Source organism: Protopterus annectens, chromosome 17.part0, assembly GCF_019279795.1.
Source record: "Protopterus annectens isolate FY-2018-M chromosome 17.part0, PAN1.0, whole genome shotgun sequence".
NCBI lineage: Eukaryota > Metazoa > Chordata > Ceratodontiformes > Protopteridae > Protopterus > Protopterus annectens.
The window spans coordinates 549,653,348-549,675,275 of record NC_056751.1 but is presented as its reverse complement, the minus strand read 5'-3'; the positions used below and the strand labels follow the sequence as shown (position 1 = coordinate 549,675,275).

The 21,928-nt window shown below is 39.5% G+C and overlaps 1 protein-coding gene across 10 annotated transcripts in view; it reads right to left on the bottom strand.

The window, feature by feature from the left end:
- BRSK2 (BR serine/threonine kinase 2) overlaps positions 1-21,928 on the bottom strand; it is a 2,790,504-nt gene that overhangs the window by 333,120 nt on the left and 2,435,456 nt on the right. For all 10 annotated transcript variants that reach the window (XM_044059311.1, XM_044059313.1, XM_044059318.1 and 7 more), the window contains one exon: positions 17,737-17,860. In XM_044059311.1, the coding sequence (XP_043915246.1) occupies positions 17,737-17,860 (124 nt within the window). The remainder of the gene's footprint in view (positions 1-17,736; positions 17,861-21,928) is intronic.

The following is a 21,928-nucleotide window of genomic DNA, read 5'->3' as shown; positions in this document are numbered from 1 at the left end:
CAGTCAATTTTACATTAAGAGGGTTAAAAGTCTGCAATCTTGTAGCAGGAGAGGCAGATTTTACCTATATGAGCTGGGGATTGCTGGTGGAAAGCTTATTGTGTGGTTATTAGATTGGCCAGAGGGCAAGCTTAGTTTTATGCACAGCTGTGGTTATTGGTGTCTTGTATAGTCACAAGCACCTCAAAGTTTCATTTTTCACTATAAGAACTATATTTCCACATTTTAGTTAACTTTTGATTACTCTGTTACAGCCCACAAACACATAAGTACTGTCTGTGAAATTTTCGCTGTCTCTCTCTGCTCAAAGAACCACTGGTTTGCACATTGAACAGCATGGGTGTAGAATACTCTACTTAAAGCAGCCAAACCTCCTCCATTTACAAACACCTCCTATTCTATTCTTTTGCAAAACACATATTAAGGACTGGCAACCATGGATTTGGGACTTTCCTGCTATTTATGCAGCCAGCTTGGTGGATGTGGCATCCTGAAGCAATGTAGCAATTGCCTTGTGTTTACTAACAACCACTTTATTCTCGAACGGACAAATACAGTATGTGAGAGATGTAGTTTACATACCTCTCAATTGCACAGATTTTCGCAGAATGTCCAGATATTTGCTTCATATCTTTGGTCCATTTTTCACAAAATAGTGTTTTTCTGGCAATTTATTGGCAAATCATTAAAGACTGAAGTTAGAAAATAATGACAAGCATTTGCGTTTCAGACTTCATATCCTTTCAAAAAATTCATGCAATTTTCTAAGTTTGTTCATAAGTTGATAGGTGTGTACTAGGCTAATGCCCTGGAGCCTTTACAAGCCTTGCCCATAGAAGTGCCCTGGCATTGTGCCACCCGATGTTAGTTCTCAGTGCCTCTATTAAGAGATCCACTGGAGTGATCCCTGGGGTGAACTTTCTACTTCCCATCCACGCCTCAAGATTTCTCTTGAAGAGGGCCAGTGAGGTGCTTTGCTTGACATGTATGGGAAATCTATTCCAGCGCATGACAGTCTCTGGGTTATGAGCCTGTCCCTCCAGCATGTTCTGTTCATTGTGGTAATGAGGGTGAGATCTCTGGAGCGGGTGGTGCAGATGGATTGGGATTTCTTTAGATGTAGCATTTCTAACAGAGCTGGGTCAGACATGGTTTTGTAAGACAAGCAGAGATCACCTCTTAGTAGACAATATGAGACAGAGAATAGTTGGAGTTTTTTTAGTCTGTCCATGTAGGACATGTGTTTAAGGCTTAGGAACCTCTTCTTGAGATACCTTTGTGGCCTTTCCAGCTGTTGCATGTTTCTAGAGAGGTACATGCCAAATGAGGCATTATACTTGATGATTGGCCTAATGAGGGAAGAGTAGAGAGAGATGATAACCTCTTTCTTACTGGATGCAAAACCCTTGGTAATGAGATGTGCCACATAGAAGTTCTTTCTGACCACAGTGGCAATGTGGTGGTAAAAGGAGAGGTTGCTGTCAACCTGTGTCTCCATATCTTTTATAATGGCTTCTGTGTTCAGTGGGCTCCCATCAATGTGGTAATTAGTGGGAACTGAGTTTTTTCCAAAGGGGATGATGATGATGCATTTTTTGGCATTAAGTTTAAGGTCATGGTTTCAACACCAGTCACTGGTCTCAGTGAGGCCTTTCTGTAGGATGCTGACATCACTTGGAGAGTTAATAATGGCTCCCAGCTTGCAGTCGTCTGCAAACTTGGTCAGCCAGAGTCCCTCCATGTTGGCCTGGACTTCTGAGAAGTAGATGCCAAACAGGAGAGGACCTAGGACCGATCCCTGTGGGACTCCACTTGTGACTGGTTGGCAGTCTGACTTGGAGTCTACTTTCAAATTGCGGGTTCGATCTGTGAGCCAATTTGCAACCCACCTAGTAATACAGAGGTTGATGCCTAGTTTGGTGAGTTTATCAATAATTCCGGAGTGGGGAATGGTATCAACGGCCTTGGCCAGATCAAGGTAGGCTGTATGAACTGCCTTGCCCTCATCCACAGCTCTGGTGACCGACTCAAAGAAGTCAACAAGAGTTGAGCAGGCATGATCTACCATTCACAAAACCAAATTCAGTGGGATCTTAGAGTTTGGAGATTCCCTATATCCTTAAACAAAAGAAAGACACACTGCCAGGTAAAGCACTCTCCTCAGGAACATCAAACCAACAAAAAAGATAAAGAGTGCACCACGAGCTGGAGTTGAAATATCAAACAAATCCAAAAGAGTCTTTATATGAATAAAATCCTCGTTTATTACGAATAATAAAACTGCAGCAAGTGATAAAAGTAAGCGCTTTCGCGTTGATACCCAACGCTTCATCAGACATAAAAAAGTGCTGAATCTGGCTCTTTTTAAAACACCCATTGGCATGATGTCATAATTGCCTTAAAGAGACAAACATATCCAAATGCATAAGTATAAAATACAACATAGGTTGAAACATCTAGTATATAAGAATAAGAATGAAAAGACATACTGCTAAAACAAAGTGCATATACATTGACACTAGTGTTTCAGGGGTCTGGAGGCTAGAAAAGGCTTGATCGAAAGCCTTTCATTGAGCCCAAATTTATGGGCTTGTAGTTTAACAATCCACTTGCCTTCTCTTTCTTCAACTCTATTTTTAGCGTTGCCAAGTCTTCCATCAATGTTCACCAATTCAAGAACAAGGAATTTAAATGTGTGGTTTTCACCTAAGTCAACTACATGTTTGCTAAGGCATTTAATATGTTGTTTCTGGATATTGCGTAAATGTGCTCCCTGATACGTTCTCTTAAAGACCTGGTGGTCATACCTACGTAAAACTTCCTACATATTTGGCACTCAGCTAAATAAACCAAATTGGTGGATTTACAACTCGCATGATGTTTGAAAACATAGTTTCTACGTGTACCAGGATGTATATATTGGTTAGTATTAGCTACATATTTACATTGGTTGCAAGATGAACAAGCAAAGGTGCCACATTGTGTGCTCGTCCATTCTTTAACATGGGGTTTGTTGTAGCAGAGTAACCTATTCAGTGAAAGCATATTCTTGTAGGCTACTCGAGGTGTACTGTCGACTAAAGATCTTATATCATCATCTATCATGAGAAGATTCCAATGTCTGTTAAAGATCTTTAAAATATGCTTATTCCTATTGGTGTAGGGAATAACAATCCTATTAGTATTAGACCTAGATGCTCGTATAGAATGTGAGCGCTGGGTCATGTGTCTTTTGATAATGGGTGCAGCTTCATTATCTCTCTTGATGTCACATTCAGAAATGGCTTTAAGTACAGAATTTTTATTGTAGCCCCTGGTTACAAAATTATTTGCCAAATCAGATTTCTGTCGTTGGTATGCTCCATGTGTAGAAGTTAACCTAGAGGCTCTCATAGCTTGATTCTGAACGATGTTCCTATAAACGTGTTGGGGATGCATGCTATCTCTGTGGAGTAAGTTGTTCCTCCAGCAATCCTTCCTGAAAAGTTCAGTGTCAAAGCCATGACTATTCCTGAATACGCTCACATCTAAGAAATCTACATGTTCATGAGAATAAGTATGGTCAAATCTCAAAAATTCAATAGTGGCATTAAGATAGTTAATAAAGTCAGAAAGATGTTCAACTGTTCCTCCCCATAAAAGGAACACGTCATCTACAAATCTATTGTAAAATATCAATGAATCAAGAAAACCAGAATTCTGATTAAACACAAATAACTGTTCCCAATGTGCCAACACTAAATTCGCATATGCGTTGGCACATGGAGTGCCCATCGCTACACCTTTGACTTGTAAATAATAGGTGTTCTCATAGCATAATACATTGTTCTCAAGAATAATTTCAAGTAGGGACACACATCTATCTACCATGTAAGATGTAAGATTACTTTGTGTTAAAAATGCTCTAATATATTCTAAACCTATATCATTAGGAATTGAAGTGAACAATGATTTGACATCCAAAGATACTAATATACAATTATCATTGGAAGGAAAAGACTGATCAAAACTTGCTAAATTCTCTAGAAAGTTAGTGGTATCTTTCAAAATATGCTTGACTTCTAAGACAATAGGTTTCAGAATCTTGTCGAGATAGATAGAAAGAGGCTCAGTCAGCCAGCCTCGACTAGATACTATTGGACGCAAAGGTGGATTAGTTGCGTTCTTGTGTATTTTAGGAAGGCCTCTAAAAGATGGTACTAAAGGCTTGTCAACAAGTAGATATAAATATAAATCATTGTCAATTACATTGGTTAACATTAGATCATATAACATGGCATGAACATTCTTAATGAGACTATTTAAGCTGTATTTAGGTATAGATAAATACGTCTCTGTATCAGAAAGCATAGCATTCATCTTCTCATTATATACAGAACTGTCCATTACAACGACAGCTCCACCTTTGTCCGCTTGTCTAATAGAAATGACATCATTGCATCTTAAACTATCTAGTGCTTGTTTCTCATGGTATGTCAAATTTATAAATTGAGGTTTAGCTTTGTTATCATTATAAAGTTTGAACAAATCATCCTCCACAGCTTGTTCGAAAGCATCCAAAAGTGGATGTGAATGAGGAACAAACGTGGAGGGCTTCCTGAACACGGTGTAGTTGTTCACAGATTGCTCATCCTGCTTGCCATATAACAGTTTGAGAGCCAGATTTCTTGTAAACATTTTAACATCCACAATGATGTCAGTGACATCATTGCTGTGTGAAGGAATGAAACCCAAACCCTTATTAAGAACCGATAGTTCAAACACACTCAAATCATAGTTAGATATATTCACTACCAAATTGTCTGAGTGAAAAGCCTCAGAAGCTAAAATGTTATCATTCATGTTTTCGGTCGCCATACCTTCTTGGTCAAAGGCGCGTTGTCCTCCATGAACTTCCTTTTGTGTGTTTTCGTCAACGGAGACCAAGTTCTCTTTTCCTGAGGTCTGAAGGGTAATGGAAAAGAAGGAAGACCTTCTCCCAATGCGAATAACTCTTCTTCTGCTTGGGTAACAAAGGAATCAATGCAGAGCTGTTTATTCCGTGCTTCGCTCACTTTGGGTCTCACAGAAATAGCCTTTTCAGTACGTGACACTGTTTCCGATCCAGAATCGTTATGTATTTGTGCCTGTGTGGTGACAACATGAGAATGTGGCGTTGTAGCCTTGTTGGACTCATTATTAATGTCACCAAGTATCTCCGCAGTAGCAACCATGGTGGAATCCAAGTGCGTAGCTTCATCTGCTGACGTCAGCGAGATGGGAGTGGTAGATTGAATGACACGTTGCTCGTCTATAGCAACAGGAGGTTGGCGCAAGTTATTTGCGGATTTGTTGACATAGTTAAATCTTGTATCGCTATTGTCTTTGGGCCAAGAGAAAACTTGGGACTTGCTAAAATCTAAAAAGTCCCTCTGTAGCTTGCGTTTCTTGTCACGCAAGCATTTAATATCTAAGGAGGATAACATATGCTTCAGATCGTTGAGCACAATATTAGATTGCTCACTGCTTAATAAACCAATTAATTCAGTGTAAATAGTTCCAATATCAATCTTCAATTCACCGATAGAGATATCGTAGTGCTCAATCAAAATTTGTAAGTAAGAAAAGCTAGTATCAATATTACACTTTTGCCATTTTGCCAAGAGTCTGGGTTGAGAATCGCCGAAAGTCGGCATTTTGAGAATCCTCAAACCTCGTGGCACTAATTTAAACTTCAAACACGCTTCCATGTGAAGTTTCTGCCACTGAATGGTGCGCAGTTTGTAGAGCTTATTCTCTAAGTTCCTAGTCATCATCGTTATATCCATATTGTTCTTAAAAGAATGTGCATCATCTCCGGAGGCATTTAAGTCAGAAGTAGTTAGTTTGAGTAATGGGTTGATACTGAAATCAACTAGTCCATCCAAATCAAACATTTTCTCAGCTTCTTGGTTGGGTAAAGGCAGACTAGATTTAGCAGCCATGTCCCAGCAGTGATGAATAAGTAAGACAGCAATAAACAAAAGAAAGACACACTGCCAGGTAAAGCACTCTCCTCAGGAACATCAAACCAACAAAAAAGATAAAGAGTGCACCACGAGCTGGAGTTGAAATATCAAACAAATCCAAAAGAGTCTTTATATGAATAAAATCCTCGTTTATTACGAATAATAAAACTGCAGCAAGTGATAAAAGTAAGCGCTTTCGTTGATACTAGCAGCTTCATCAGACATAAAAAAGTGCTGAATCTGGCTCTTTCTAAAACACCCATTGGCATGATGTCATAATTGCCTTAAAGAGACAAACATATCCAAATGCATAAGTATAAAATACAACATAGGTTGAAACATCTAGTATATAAGAATAAGAATGAAAAGACATACTGCTAAAACAAAGTGCATATACATTGACACTAGTGTTTCAGGGGTCTGGAGGCTAGAAAAGGCTTGATCGAAAGCCTTTCATTGAGCCCAAATTTATGGGCTTGTAGTTTAACGATCCACTTGCCTTCTCTTTCTTCAACTCTATTTTTAGCGTTGCCAAGTCTTCCATCAATGTTCACCAATTCAAGAACAAGGAATTTAAATGTGTGGTTTTCACCTAAGTCAACTACATGTTTGGCTAAGGCATGTAGTTGAAATTCCTTGTTCTCAATTGGAACAGTGATGATGAAAGGCAACAGCTAAAATAAGAGAAGAGAAAGGATCGTTAAACTAAGCCCAGCAATGAGCACTTCGATCTCTAGCCTCCAGACCCCTGGAAACACTAGTGTCAATGTATATGCACTTTGTTTTAGCAGTATGTCTTTTCATTCTTATTCTTATATACTAGATGTTTCAACCTATGTTGTATTTTATACTTATGCATTTGGATATGTTTGTCTCTTTTAAGGCAATTATGACATCATGCCAATGGGTGTTTTAAAAGCCAGATTCAGCACTTTTTATGGCGTTGGGTATCAACGCGAAAGCGCTTACTTTTATCACTTGCTGCAGTTTTATTATTCGTAATAAACGAGGATTTTATTCATATAAAGACTCTTTTGGATTTGTTTGATATTTCAACTCCAGCTCGTGGTGCACTCTTTATCTTTTTTGTTGGTTTGATGTTCCTGAGGAGAGTGCTTTACCTGGCAGTGTGTCTTTCTTTTGTTTATTGCTGTCTTACTTATTCATAACTGCTGGGACATGGCTGCTAAATCTAGTCTGCCTTTACCCAACCAAGAAGCTGAGAAAATGTTTGATTTGGATGGACTAGTTGATTTCAGTATCAACCCATTACTCAAACTAACTACTTCTGACTTAAATGCCTCCGGAGATGATGCACATTCTTTTAAGAACAATATGGATATAACGATGATGACTAGGAACTTAGAGAATAAGTTTACAAAACCAAGCACCATTCAGTGGCAGAAACTTCACATGGAAGCGTGTTTGAAGTTTAAATTAGTGCCACGAGGTTTGAGGATTCTCAAAATGCCGACTTCTCGCATTCTCAACCCAGACTCTTGGCAAAATGGCAAAAGTGTAATATTGATACTAGCTTTTCTTACTTACAAATTTTGATTGAGCACTACGATATCTCTATCGGTGAATTGAAGATTGATATTGGAACTATTTACACTGAATTAATTGGTTTATTAAGCAGTGAGCAATCTAATATTGTGCTCAACGATCTGAAGCATATGTTATCCTCCTCAGATATTAAATGCTTATGGACAAGAAACGCAAGCTACAGAGGGACTTTTTAGATTTTAGCAAGTCCCAAGTTTTCTCTTGGCCCAAAGACAATAGCGATACAAGATTTAACTATGTCAACAAATCCGCAAATAACTTGCGCCAACCTCCTGTTGGTATAGACGAGCAACGTGTCATTCAATCGACCACTCCCATCTCGCTGACGTCAGCAGATGAAGCTACGCACTTGGATTCCACCATGGTTGCTACTGCGGAGATACTTGGTGACATTAATAATGAGTCCAACAAGGCTACAACGCCACATTCTCATGTTGTCACCACACAGGCACAAATACATAACGATTTTGGATCGGAAACAGTGTCACGTACTGAAAAGGCTATTTCTGTGAGACCCAAAGTGAGTGAAGCACGGAATAAACAGCTCTGCATTGATTCCTTTGTTACCCAAGCAGAAGAAGAGTTATTCGCATTGGGAGAAGGTCTTCTTTCCATTACCCTTCAGACCTCAGGAAAGAGAACTTGGTCTCCGTTAAACACACAAAAGGAAGTTCATGGAGGACAACGCGCCTTTGACCAAGAAGGTATGGTGACCGAAAACATGAATGATAACATTTTAGCTTCTGAGGCTTTTCACTCAGACAATTTGGTAGTGAATATATCTAACTATGATTTGAGTGTTTGAACCATCGGTTCTTAATAAGGGTTTGGGTTTCATTCCTTCACACAGCAATGATGTCACTGACATCATTGTGGATGTTAAAATGTTTACAAGAAATCTGGCTCTCAAACTGTTATATGGCAAGCAGGATGAGCAATCTGTGAACAACTACACCGTGTTCAGGAAGCCCTCCACGTTTGTTCCTCATTCACATCCACTTTTGGATGCTTTCGAACAAGCTGTGGAGGATGATTTGTTCAAACTTTATAATGATAACAAAGCTAAACCTCAATTTATAAATTTGACATACCATGAGAAACAAGCACTAGATAGTTTAAGATGCAATGATGTCATTTCTATTAGACAAGCGGACAAAGGTGGAGCTGTCATTGTAATGGACAGTTCTGTATATAATGAGAAGATGAATGCTATGCTTTCTGATACAGAGACGTATTTATCTATACCTAAATACAGCTTAAATAGTCTCATTAAGAATGTTCATGCCATGTTATATGATCTAATGTTAACCAATGTAATTGACAATGATTTATATTTATATCTACTTGTTGACAAGCCTTTAGTACCATCTTTTAGAGGCCTTCCTAAAATACACAAGAACGCAACTAATCCACCTTTAGGTCCAATAGTATCTAGTCGAGGCTGGCTGACTGAGCCTCTTTCTATCTATCTCGACAAGATTCTGAAACCTATTGTCTTAGAAGTCAAGCATATTTTGAAAGATACCACTAACTTTCTAGAGAATTTAGCAAGTTTTGATCAGTCTTTTCCTTCCAATGATAATTGTATATTAGTATCTTTGGATGTCAAATCATTGTTCACTTCAATTCCTAATGATATAGGTTTAGAATATATTAGAGCATTTTTAACACAAAGTAATCTTACATCTTACATGGTAGATAGATGTGTGTCCCTACTTGAAATTATTCTTGAGAACAATGTATTATGCTATGAGAACACCTATTATTTACAAGTCAAAGGTGTAGCGATAGCACTCCATGTGCCAACGCATATGCGAATTTAGTGTTGGCACATTGGGAACAGTTATTTGTGTTTAATCAGAATTCTGGTTTTCTTGATTCATTGATATTTTACAATAGATTTGTAGATGACGTGTTCCTTTTATGGGGAGGAACAGTTGAACATCTTTCTGACTTTATTAACTATCTTAATGCCACTACTGAATTTTTGAGATTTGACCATACTTATTCTCATGAACATGTAGATTTCTTAGATGTGAGCGTATTCAGGAATAGTCATGGCTTTGACACTGAACTTTTCAGGAAGGATTGCTGGAGGAACAACTTACTCCACAGAGATAGCATGCATCCCCAACACGTTTATAGGAACATCATTCAGAATCAAGCTATGAGAGCCTCTAGGTTAACTTCTACACATGGAGCATACCAACGACAGAAATCTGATTTGGCAAATAATTTTGTAACCAGGGGCTACAATAAAAATTCTGTACTTAAAGCCATTTCTGAATGTGACATCAAGAGAGATAATGAAGCTGCACCTATTATCAAAAGGCACATGACCCAGCGCTCACATTCTATACGAGCATCTAGGTCTAATACTAATAGGATTGTTATTCCCTACACCAATAGGAATAAGCATATTTTAAAGATCTTTAACAGACATTGGAATCTTCTCATGATAGATGATGATATAAGATCTTTAGTCGACAGTACACCTCGAGTAGCCTACAAGAATATGCTTTCACTGAATAGGTTACTCTGCTACAACAAACCCCATGTTAAAGAATGGACGAGCACACAATGTGGCACCTTTGCTTGTTCATCTTGCAACCAATGTAAATATGTAGCTAATACTAACCAATATATACATCCTGGTACACGTAGAAACTATGTTTTCAAACATCATGCGAGTTGTAAATCCACCAATTTGGTTTATTTAGCTGAGTGCCAAATATGTAGGAAGTTTTACGTAGGTATGACCACCAGGTCTTTAAGAGAACGTATCAGGGAGCACATTTACGCAATATCCAGAAACAACATATTAAATGCCTTAGCCAAACATGTAGTTGACTTAGGTGAAAACCACACATTTAAATTCCTTGTTCTTGAATTGGTGAACATTGATGGAAGACTTGGCAACGCTAAAAACAGAGTTGAAGAAAGAGAAGGCAAGTGGATTGTTAAACTACAAGCCCATAAATTTGGGCTTAATGAAAGGCTTTCGATCAAGCCTTTTCTAGCCTCCAGACCCCTGAAACACTAGTGTCAATTTATATGCACTTTGTTTTAGCAGTATGTCTTTTCATTCTTATTCTTAGATACTAGATGTTTCAACCTATGTTGTATTTTATACTTATGCATTTGGATATGTTTGTCTCTTTAAGGCAATTATGACATCATGCCAATGGGTGTTTTAAAAAGAGCCAGATTCAGCACTTTTTTATGTCTGATGAAGCGTTGGGTATCAACGCGAAAGCGCTTACTTTTATCACTTGCTGCAGTTTTATTATTCGTAATAAACGAGGATTTTATTCATATAAAGAGTCTTTTGGATTTGTTTGATATTTCAACTCCAGCTCGTGGTGCACTCTTTATCTTTTTTGTTGGTTTGATATTCCCTATATCCTTGTTAATTAGGTCCATGATGATGCGTTCCATAGCCTTACAAATCAGACTCATCAGGCTAATGGGGAGATAACTCCAAGGGTTTGTAGTCACTACCCCTTTATTGGGGAGGGATGACTGTAGCAGTGCGCCATTTGACAGGGACAAAGCCTGAGGTCAAGCTGTGATTGAACAGGGCACACAGATGTGGTGCCAGTTCACTTTGTAGCTCATGTAGAACACATACAGGGATATTGTCGGGTCCCATGGAAGCTGCATTTTTGGCCTTGGAAAATGCAGCTTTAACCTGTGCTGCAGTAATACTGGGTACCTGGCATTCCTCCGGTATTGTGACTGGTCTTTTAGGGGGGAAGAGAGGGGTAAAGTTGGCACTGAATCTGTCGGCCAGTATGTTAGCAATATCTGTTAGCTCAATTTAGGAGGTACCATTATGCAGTAACTCAGAGAAAACCTGGGTATTGCCATGGAGATTCTTGATATAACTATAGAAGGCTTTGTGGTTGTTTTTAGTGTCTTCTGCAATTCTGTCTTCATAGCTGGCTTTAAAGGTTTTGATGACGGCTCTAAACTTTTTGTCGAGGCTAAAAAGAGAGTTTTTTCCAATCTCACCCTGGAGAATGCTGGTGTTTGTGTAGTTACTGAAACATTATTCAAAGGTGTGGAAAACCCCTGAAGTGCAAGGCTATGATGCCTTCCATATATTCAGACCACATACTGCACATGAAAGGAGAAAAGATGGAAGTGTACCAGTTTACATAAAAGATAAGCACACCTCAAGACTTGTCAAATAATATGACACACTAGAGCTACTCGATGTCCAACTAACAACAGATAAAATCCCTTACCATATCGTTGTTAGCAACAGGTTCCCAACCATGACTCAGGAAAACCATACCTCATACCTGAATTTATTTATTTATTGCCAGGAAAGTCCACTGGGTTAGAAACCCAATTTCAGTGGACAATAAACATAGGCTTTTTATAGAAGCAACAAAACATAGGCATTGTAAAAGATATAAGTACAATACTAAAGTAATGGTGATGGACAAGTTGACAGACAAGATCAGACAGGAGTCCCTGTGGACTATGATGTTTGCAGATGACACTGTGATCTGTAGTGAGAGTAGGGAACAGGTGGAGGAGACCCTGGAGAGATGGAAATATGCTCTAGAGAGAAGAGGAATGAAGGTCAGCAGGACTAAGACAGAATATATGTGTGTGAATGAGAGGGAGGATAGAGGAATGGGGTCAATAGTTCAGAGTAACGGTAAGAGTGGAAGAGAGGTGAAGAAGAGAGTACAGACAGGATGGAGTGGGTGGAGAAGAGTGTCAGGAGTGATTTGTGACAGATGAGTACCTGTAAGAGTGAAAGGGAAGATCTACAAGAGGGTAGTGAGACCAGCTATGTTATATGGGTTGGAGACAGTGGTATTGACAAAAAGGCAGGCGTTTGAGCTGGATGTGGCAGAGTTAAAGATGTTAAGATTTGCACTGGGTGTGACAAGGTTGGACAGGATTAGGAATAAGTATATTAGAGGGTCAGCCCAGGTTGGAAGGTTAAGCTTAACAAGCCTGGTCTGCAAAGCTATGGAGAGGATCATAATGGAACTCATAAACAAAGACATAGGGGACTTGCAGACATTGGACCCGACCCAGTTTGGCTTTGTCAAGGGCAGATCATGCCTTTTGAACTTGGTCAACTTCTTTGAAACAGTCACCAAGGCCATTGATGAGGGAAAGGCAGTCCATACAGCCTATCTTGACCTTGCAAAAGCTTTCAACACAATACCCCACTCGGGTATTATAGAGAAACTTACCAGCTTAAATGTAAACCCATATGTCACAAGATGGGTTGCAAACTGGCTAAAGGACAGAACCCACAGGGTTAGAGTTGCTGGCGCCATGTCAGACTCCAAGCCGGTCACAAGTGGGGTCCCACAGGGCTCAGTCCTTGGCCCCCTGTTGTTCGGCATCTACTTCTCAGAAGTACAGGCAAACATAGGAGGACTATGGCTGACAAAGTTTGCAGATGACTGCAAACTGGGCCATAGTGGAAAGTACATCGGACACAGATATCCTTCAGAGGGTCTCACGGAAACTGATAACTGGTGACAGAGCCATGGCCTGAAGTTAAATGCCAAAAAATGTATAGTCATACCCTTCAGGAAAAACAAGGTAACCCCAAGCTACCATATAGGTGGCAATCCATTAAGCACAGAAGAGGTTATCAGGGACCTGGGGACCCAGGTTGACAGTGGCCTTTCTTTTGACACTCACATTGCTAAAGTGGTTAGAAAGACCTTCTACATTGCCCACCTGATCATGAAGGGATTCACATCCAGATCAAGTGAGGTCATTGTTCCCCTGTACTCTTCACTTATCAGACCAATGATCGAGTACAATGCCCCATTCGGGATGTATCTTACCTGACACCTGCAGCAATTGGAGAGACCCCAAAAGTTCCTCACCAAAAGGATAAAGGGACTCCAAAATCTGTCATATGCTGCCAGACTGAAGAAACTCCAGCTCTATTCAGTCGCATACCGCCTGCTCAGAGGTGACCTGTGCCTGACATACAAAGCCATGTCCAACCCGGAATTAATGGACATGCTCCACCTCAAAAAATCCAAATCTACCAGATCCACTAGAGCAAGCAACTTAAACCTTAGCACGGATATAAATAGGACATGCTGGAGGGATAGATTTGTCACCCAGAGACTCCCTATGCTGTGGAATAAAATCCCAGTCCATGTGAGGCAGAGCACCTCGATGGCTCTGTTCAAGAGAAATCTTGACCGGTGGATGGGAGATCGTAGGTTTACCCCGGGAATCATCTCTGTGTCACTGCTGGACAGAGGCACAACAAACTAATGGGCTCAGTATTTTTTAACATAAGGGGTGGCATAAGCCACAAAACTTTGGGCTAGGCTTATAAATGCCTTAGGGCAGATAGCCTAGTATAAACCTATGAACCTATGAACCTATGAGACAAATCCAGAGAGGCAAGATTACGTTGGTTTGGACATGTGCTGAGGAGGGATGCTGGGTATATTGGAAAAAAGATGCTAAGGATGAAGCTACCAGGTAACAGGAAAAGAGGAAGGCCTAAGATAAGGTTTATGGATGTGGTGAGAGAGGACATGCAGGTGGTTGGTGTGACAGAGCAAGATGCAGAGGACAGGAAGAAACGGAAACAGGTGATCCACTGTGGCGACCCCTAACAGGAACAGCCGAAAGAAGATGTTGACTAAAGAATAAAAAGCTGCCAAATAAAGATGGTAGTTGATTTTGACGTGAAACAGTTCTTAAATACTGAGGAGATTATAGATATTGCATAGGTGTAGATAGTAGTAGGTTGGGAGATTAGACTATGTTAGTGGATATAGACCGAGTTATTAGGAAGGTTGAATGGAAGTTACGTAATGGAGAAAAGAAAAGTGGTCCAGAAATAGTTACTTAACAAGTAAAAGAAAAAAAAGTGTTTAAGGAGAGTTTTATAAGGTTATAGGGGCATTAGACTGTGCAAAGGACCAGATTAGAGTATTGTGGCAGTGGTATTTTATGGTGGCTTGAATTGCTGTGCACAGGAACAGATATGATTAGTGAGGTAGTTGCATTTTATGGTGGTTTGAATTGTTGTGCACAGGAACAGATATGATTAGTGAGGTAGTGGCATTTTATGGTGGCTTGAATTGTTGTGCACAGGAACAGATATGATTAGTGAGGTAGTGGCATTTTATGGTGGCTTGAATTGTGCACAGGAACAGATATGATTAGTGAGGTAGTGGCATTTTATGGTGGCTTGAATTGTTGTGCACAGGAACAGATATGATTAGTGAGGTAGTGGCATTTTATGGTGGCTTGAATTGTTGTGCACAGGAACAGATATGATTAGTGAGGTAGTGGCATTTTATGGTGGCTTGAATTGTTGTGCACAGGAACAGATATGATTAGTGAGGTAGTGGCATTTTATGCTGGCTTGAATTGTTGTGCACAGGAACAGATATGATTAGTGTGGCAGTGGCATTTTATGGTGGCTTGAATTGTTGTGCACAGGAACAGATATGATTAGTGAGGTAGTGGCATTTTATGGTGGCTTGAATTGTGCACAGGAACAGATATGATTAGTGAGGTAGTGGCATTTTATGGTGGCTTGAATTGTGCACAGGAACAGATAAGATTAGTGAGGTAGTGGCATTTTATGGTGGCTTGAATTGTTGTGCACAGGAACAGATATGATTAGTGAGGTAGTGGCATTTTATGGTGGCTTGAATTGTTGCGCATAGGAACAGATATGATTAGTGAGGTAGTGGCATTTTCATGCCGATTTGAAAGTTTTTATTGTGTCAAGCTGAGTGATATAAGAAGGTAAGGCTAAATGTGTTAGAATCTCTTACCATTCAGCTCAACACCATATTTCATGGGTGATTTCAACTACCTCTCCATTAACTGGGAAGTTTACATGACTACTAACATTGACTGTGTCAATGCAAATACCCTGGAACAGGTAGTTATCCAGAGGTAAGACATCTAGGTACTCAGATAGACATTAACCTGAACTTTGACCACCATGTATCCACAGTGGTGAGGAAGTCTTTCTGTGCAGCACAGCTTATAAGTAATGGTATGGCATCCAGATCCAAGGAGGTTTTAGTCCCACTATACTCAGCCATCATCAGACCAATAATTGAGCACAATGTACCTTTTGGCATGTACCTGACCAGGCACTTGTAACAACTGGAGCAGCCTAAGAGGTTCTTACAAAAAAATACACAGTATAAACAACATGTCTTATGCAGATCACATAAAAGCCCTGTCCCTTTACTCTGTCTCCTACCAACTATTAAAGGGTGATCTATACCTAACCTACAAGGCATTCTCAAATCAGGTCCTGATGGAACTGTTACACATTCGCAAAACAAACAGCCAGAGAATGATTCAAGCATCTAAACGAGGCCTGTGATGTGAACAAAACATGCTGGAGGGACAGATATGTCTCTCAGAGATTAGCCCTTCTCTGGAACAGGCTACCTATTAATGTGAAGCAGAACCCTTCTCTGACCCTCTTCAAATGAAATTTTGATCAATGGACGAGGAATCATAGATTCACTCCTGAGGTGGTGCCTATGGCTCTTATGGACAGGGGCAGTGTGAAAAATACTCAAAGGCAGAGACACAAACCGTAGCCATTCTCTACCCCCAAGGTACCAGGTAGTAATAAACTACTAAGAGCCCTTGAGGTGTCAGTGTAATAATCTCCTATGAACCTAAGAGTGACTAATAAATCATCAAAAACAGACCTGCAAATATACAACATATAAACTAATTTTTGGTGACTTTGCTTTCCATACTTTTAAGAATTGAAGTCTTGTCTCTGAGTCTCCCTCCCCTGTCTGTAAACAGTCATCCTGCACGCCACAATTAATTTTCAGTAATTAAGACATTCATCAAGCACACCTACAAACCATGAGGTGCAGATATGACTCTTAAAGCAAAAAAAGTGAACACATATGACCAAATTAAACACAGATCTTATTGTGAGCAGCCCTCCTGGAACCTATAATGATAACTGTATCTCCCTTGTTTAAAATGTACATTTAGTGAGGTTAATTATTTCAGATGATGGGAATCTCCTTTCTACTTCCTAAAGTGCATTTTCAGGGTTAATTATAAGTATGGGGGGGGACGCAGAGTAGGCAGTTCCCTATATATGCCACCTTAACAATAGCTAAATCATAATAAGGTAATTCTATTCATAAAAACTATTTAACACTTAGGACAAAGTTAAGTTTTAGCTTGCTACAGCTGTAGCTACTCCTTTTTAACTTTCTAAAGTCTCAAGAGGTAATGCGTCTCCTGCTGTGTTTGATAACTCCTTAAATATAGTTAAATCATTTAACTGGGCAAGTAGAGTCATACAAATAGTTTTTTGCCCTCTTTTTTTCCTCCCCTTCCCTCATTCTGACAGCTGTCCAGGGCCCCACATCCACTGGGTCTACTGTCTTGTCAAACTACCCCCAATCTAATGCCTGAATTTATAATGGGGCCAGTGAGGATTTTAAGGACATCCTGCCTTCCAGGCTGGTTGATGCTGTCCTACATCAATCTGGATTTTTTTAACTACCCTGTTTCATCATTCCCTTGTGCAAGACCAATCATGCATTAAGGGAACAGGTGTGCAATGTAAATGTTTGGTGTATTGCTCTGACTGCACAGTAGCTTGGCTGTCTCTCTCCCGTTTTTTTCCCTTTTAGTCCCTGGGCTCCCATTATGCCTTCCCAAACCTCCACCAAGGATCACTATAGAAGATGCCTGCAGGACCACCCCTTCCTCCCACAGTTAGTAATGGCCACTCTGTCAGTCACCAAGAGCCAGTAACGAAACCTGGGTCATCAGGACCAAATCCCAAACCTCCAAGGATCACTGCAGAAGACTGTCGGTCACCAACAGCCAATAATGAAACCTGAGTCATCTGAGCCATAGGCAGGGCTTTATTTCTCTATGCCACCAGAGCACCTAGTGTCATAAAACTACTTAATACTTTGAAAAAAGAAATCATCAGTGTTAACAAAAAGAAAACACTCCAGTCACAGAGACTATGTTAAATACAGAAGATAGTTAAACTATATTTTGACTGCTACATTACATTTCTGTGGAGAGCAATGACACCTGTGTGTTAATGTTAGCAAAGGTCACATAATACCGTGATTACATTTCTTAGGGCAGAAAATGTATTAATCAGTTCAGAACACTGCAGAGACGTTTGTTTTATTCTTACCGAGAGGAATGCATGCACAATATCTGCTTTGATAGAACTCAATGGCTTGTCCTTTATGACTATGAAGATTTGTTCTTCTTTCTCAAGATTGATAAAATTACCAAACCAGGATTTTTTGGCAAGTCTGCAATAAAGAAGAAATAAAATATAATTAGCAGATGTGAGGTACAAAAAAATTATCTTAGATGTCTGTCAGTTGTACAGACAGGCTCTTCTACCTATCTTGAAGAAACAAAACATGAAATAAAAAATTATAATTTAAGTAAAGCCTTAAACCATGTTAAGAAAAGTACATTTAAATTTGATATCAGAGGATTCTTTTTCTCCAAGAGGAACACTTCATTACTTGTTACAAAAGTATACATTTAACAAAGAAATGTGTTATAGCAGATTAGGTTAATATGACCCCATTTCTTTCTCATTACTCCTCTGTACTTGAACACCTACAGAATACAGCTTACTTTTTTATTTTTCAGCACTGTGGGTAAGATAGGTCTTTATCATTCATTTATGAACTTCGTGTCTCCCACCATGCCATCTTCCACTACTACAAAGACTGCTATTGCAGACATTTACCATATTAGGTATGCAGATTCAAACCATACAGTCAATTTATGCATTACAAATGGAGCCCCAGTGAGATATTTCCTCATAAATGTTTGACATAGTCTGTGCCCTGTCTTGTTGTGACCTTTACCCTGCCTGTGCCCTGTCTTGTTGTGACCTTTACTCTGCCTGCATGTTGTTGTTTGTCTTTCGGCTTTCCCTGGTTAGGGGTCGCCACAGCGGAACTCCGGTCAGCTAATGACTGGCAGTTGGTTTTTATGGTGTCGAGTTGCCAGCCCGACGCCCAACCTTCAACAAAGGCACTCCCATTCAACGCATGTCTTTCGAATGCCCACTCGACCGCAGGGAGGACATGCAGACTCCACACAGAAGGCACTCCCAACCCAAGCCGAGAATCGAACGGGAGAACCTCTTGCTGTGAGGCAACAATGCTACCGCTGCACCACCATGGTAATATCTTTACCCTGCCTGCTTGATATTCAAAAATGGATGCACTATTCTGTACAGAGAGTCACCAGAGATGCATGCAAGGTCCTAACATCTTGGTTTTGCTTATGATACATTTTCTGTACTATCAGATCTCTCATGGCCACTGCACACACTTTGTAGTCAGCCAGATATTAAACATAGCTTGCCCATCCTGGTGTGTGATCAGTGCACCACAATTAAAAGATTAATGGAAAATCAGGCAGAGGAGTAGTTAAATTATAGCTGCATCATTTGTCATTTATGCAATCAAATGCAAGTGCCATGTATTAGAGCAGTCCTCCAGTTAAACCAAATTTCTAATCATATTTCCAACTCTCCTGGTGTCTAATTTACTTTTTTTAGATTCATTGCAGAGTACGTCATACCAGTGAATCAGAAATCAAAGACTTACACAGCACACAGACATTTATAATGATACACACAGGGCACAGACCATATAGTTATCTGATAATACAGTATCAGATAACTTATGGCTATATAATCAATGTGCCAGAGATAGGAAGAAAAAAAAACAAGACTAGATTTTTAACCTAGGATGCTACTAGCTTGTATCAGACATTGCTTAACTCATTTCAGGACTGCTGCACATTTGAAAATTCTCTAGGTAACATGCTTTTCTACAACTGGTCCTGGGAAAGGGACATTAATTCTTTTGCACAATTTTCTTTTCTACCAGCAGAGGTATAAACCACATTATGATAAAATGACATATGAATTAGCTAGTAGACCACATTTCTGGGTACATAGGTGAAATGGTTTAATCAGATGTGGCACGGGACTAACAGTGGCAAAGTAGCTGCTAGCAAAGAATATCAATGGTGTGCAACCCACTGTATAGGTAATGGGCACAATTAATATCAGAACAGCGCAGAACAAAAAAAGGCCTGCCCAGTTTGAGAACTCTCTAGAGAATTCTGATCTCCTGTTATTAAAAATGTAAATTATATATATATATATATATATATATATATATATACATACATGTGTGTATGCGCATGCACGCATGTGTTTCTGAGTTCTGTGATTCCTTGTGTATCTATAACTAAATCAGCACACCAGTAAAAACAGTATCTAAGCTGAGGATATCAACAGGAGGCCAACAAGCTTCATACTACCCTCAAACCATCACAATTCTGGGTGAGGGAAGCTGCTGTGTTACATTCCTGGCTGTTCTGTCTACATAAATTTTTGTTTTGGAGACTGTGGGCCTCAGGTGACTATGCCAGTCCTTATGCACTTTGGCAGTCATATGAGTTTGAGACCACTGATCTAAACCCATCTGTGGAGGTATCAGTTTCACAGAAATTCCAGAAACTGCATATCAAAACTGGCTGAAAGAGAATTAGCTAAAGAGTTGGAATGGAGGAAGCAGAACTGTATAAAGGCTAAACTGAATTAGAATGTGACAACTGTGTGACAGTGGAACTTTGAAACAATGTTGCTAGTTTCATAGTGACCAATGTATATAAACATATTATATAACGATTCCTCCATTAATATTCCAAAATGTTGTAAATCAGACTTATACTAATGGAAAAAGGTCCAGTTGACTTTTTCCATTAGTATGTCTTTTTTTTCTTACAGCAACGGAGAAAGTAAGATCTCCGTTGCTTTTTAGAAAGTGTCTCGCTATGTTAAAGGAGTTTAACATAACGAGACAGCTTTAAAAAACGCAACAGAGAACGCAAGATCTCCATTGCTTTTTTTAAAGCTGTCTCGCTATGTTAAACTCCTTTAACATAGCAAGACACTTTCTAAAGCAACGGAGAAAGCAAGATCTGTGTTGCTTTTTAGAAAGTGTCTCGCTATGTTAAAGGAGTTTAACATAGTGAGACAGCTTTAAAAAAAAGCAACGGAACTTTCTCCGTTGCTTTTTTAAATCTGTCTCTCTATGTTAAACTCCTTTAACATAGCGAGACACTTTCTAAAAAGCAACGGAGATCTTGCTTTCTCATTTGCTTCCACCCACAGCTCTGATGTACTGTGTAAGCAGTACATCAGAACTGCCACAGAATACCGGACAGCTGCAGAAGGGCAGCAAGGAGACAATGCCATTATTTAAGAAAACTAAGTATTTTTTTTCTTAAATAATGTCATTGTATAATAGCAATAACGCACTTCTGGGTGTGGGTAATGCTGGATTTACCCACGGCTGTCTTTGTTTGGTCACTCAGGCTTCGCCCTCATGACCAAACCACGCCAACTGTGGGTAAATCCAGCATTACCTACACCCATGTGTGGGTTATTGCTTAATTATAATATGAATGGCCATTAACATACCAAAACGAGCATGCTGATTGGTCAGCCCAACCAGCGTGCCTGTTGTAAATCCAAGAAAATACCAAAGGAAAAAGGTCTGGTCGCTTGGACTTTTTTTCATTAGTATATCACATAACATTTTTACTTTTTTTTTTTTTTTTTTAATAAATTTAAAAAACCAAAGACATCAAATGAATGAGAGAGATGGCACAGAGAAAAATGAGAGGATAATGAAGTACATTCTGCAAAACGAAAGAAACTTACCCTGATTATCCGTTTATTTTCTCTGTCCCAGCTCTCATGAAAGCCAAAAGCCTCTCGGTTTCTTTTCTATTTTAAATAAAAAACAACGGAGATTTTCCTTTCTCTGTTACTTCCTTTGCACAACACTGATGTACTGTGTAAATGTGGGAACGCAAGTCCCATACGCATGCGCAGTACATCAGAAAAGCCCCAGAATACCGGAAAAATGCAGAAGGGCGCCATGGAGGCATTATACAAAGACATTATTTAAGCAAAAGAAAGTATTTTTTTTTTCTTAAATATGTCACTGTATAATAGCAATAACCAACTCTTTGTTGGGGTATATTGAAGATTTACCCATGGTTGGCTTTATTTAATCACTTAGGCTTCGCACTTGAGACCAAGCCACACCAACCATAGGTAAATCTTCAATATACCACACCGTTGTCATTGTTATTGCTATATTAAGTTTCGCTGTACATAATTAAGTAGCGATTCTGCAAATAGCAAGCACTTTTATTGTATGCTGTTGTACTTGGTTACGCTGTTGTGTGAGAATACTCATTATTTGCAGTGGTAGCATTGTTGCCAAATAGCAAGAGGTTCTCTGGTTTGATTCTCGGCTGGGGTGCCT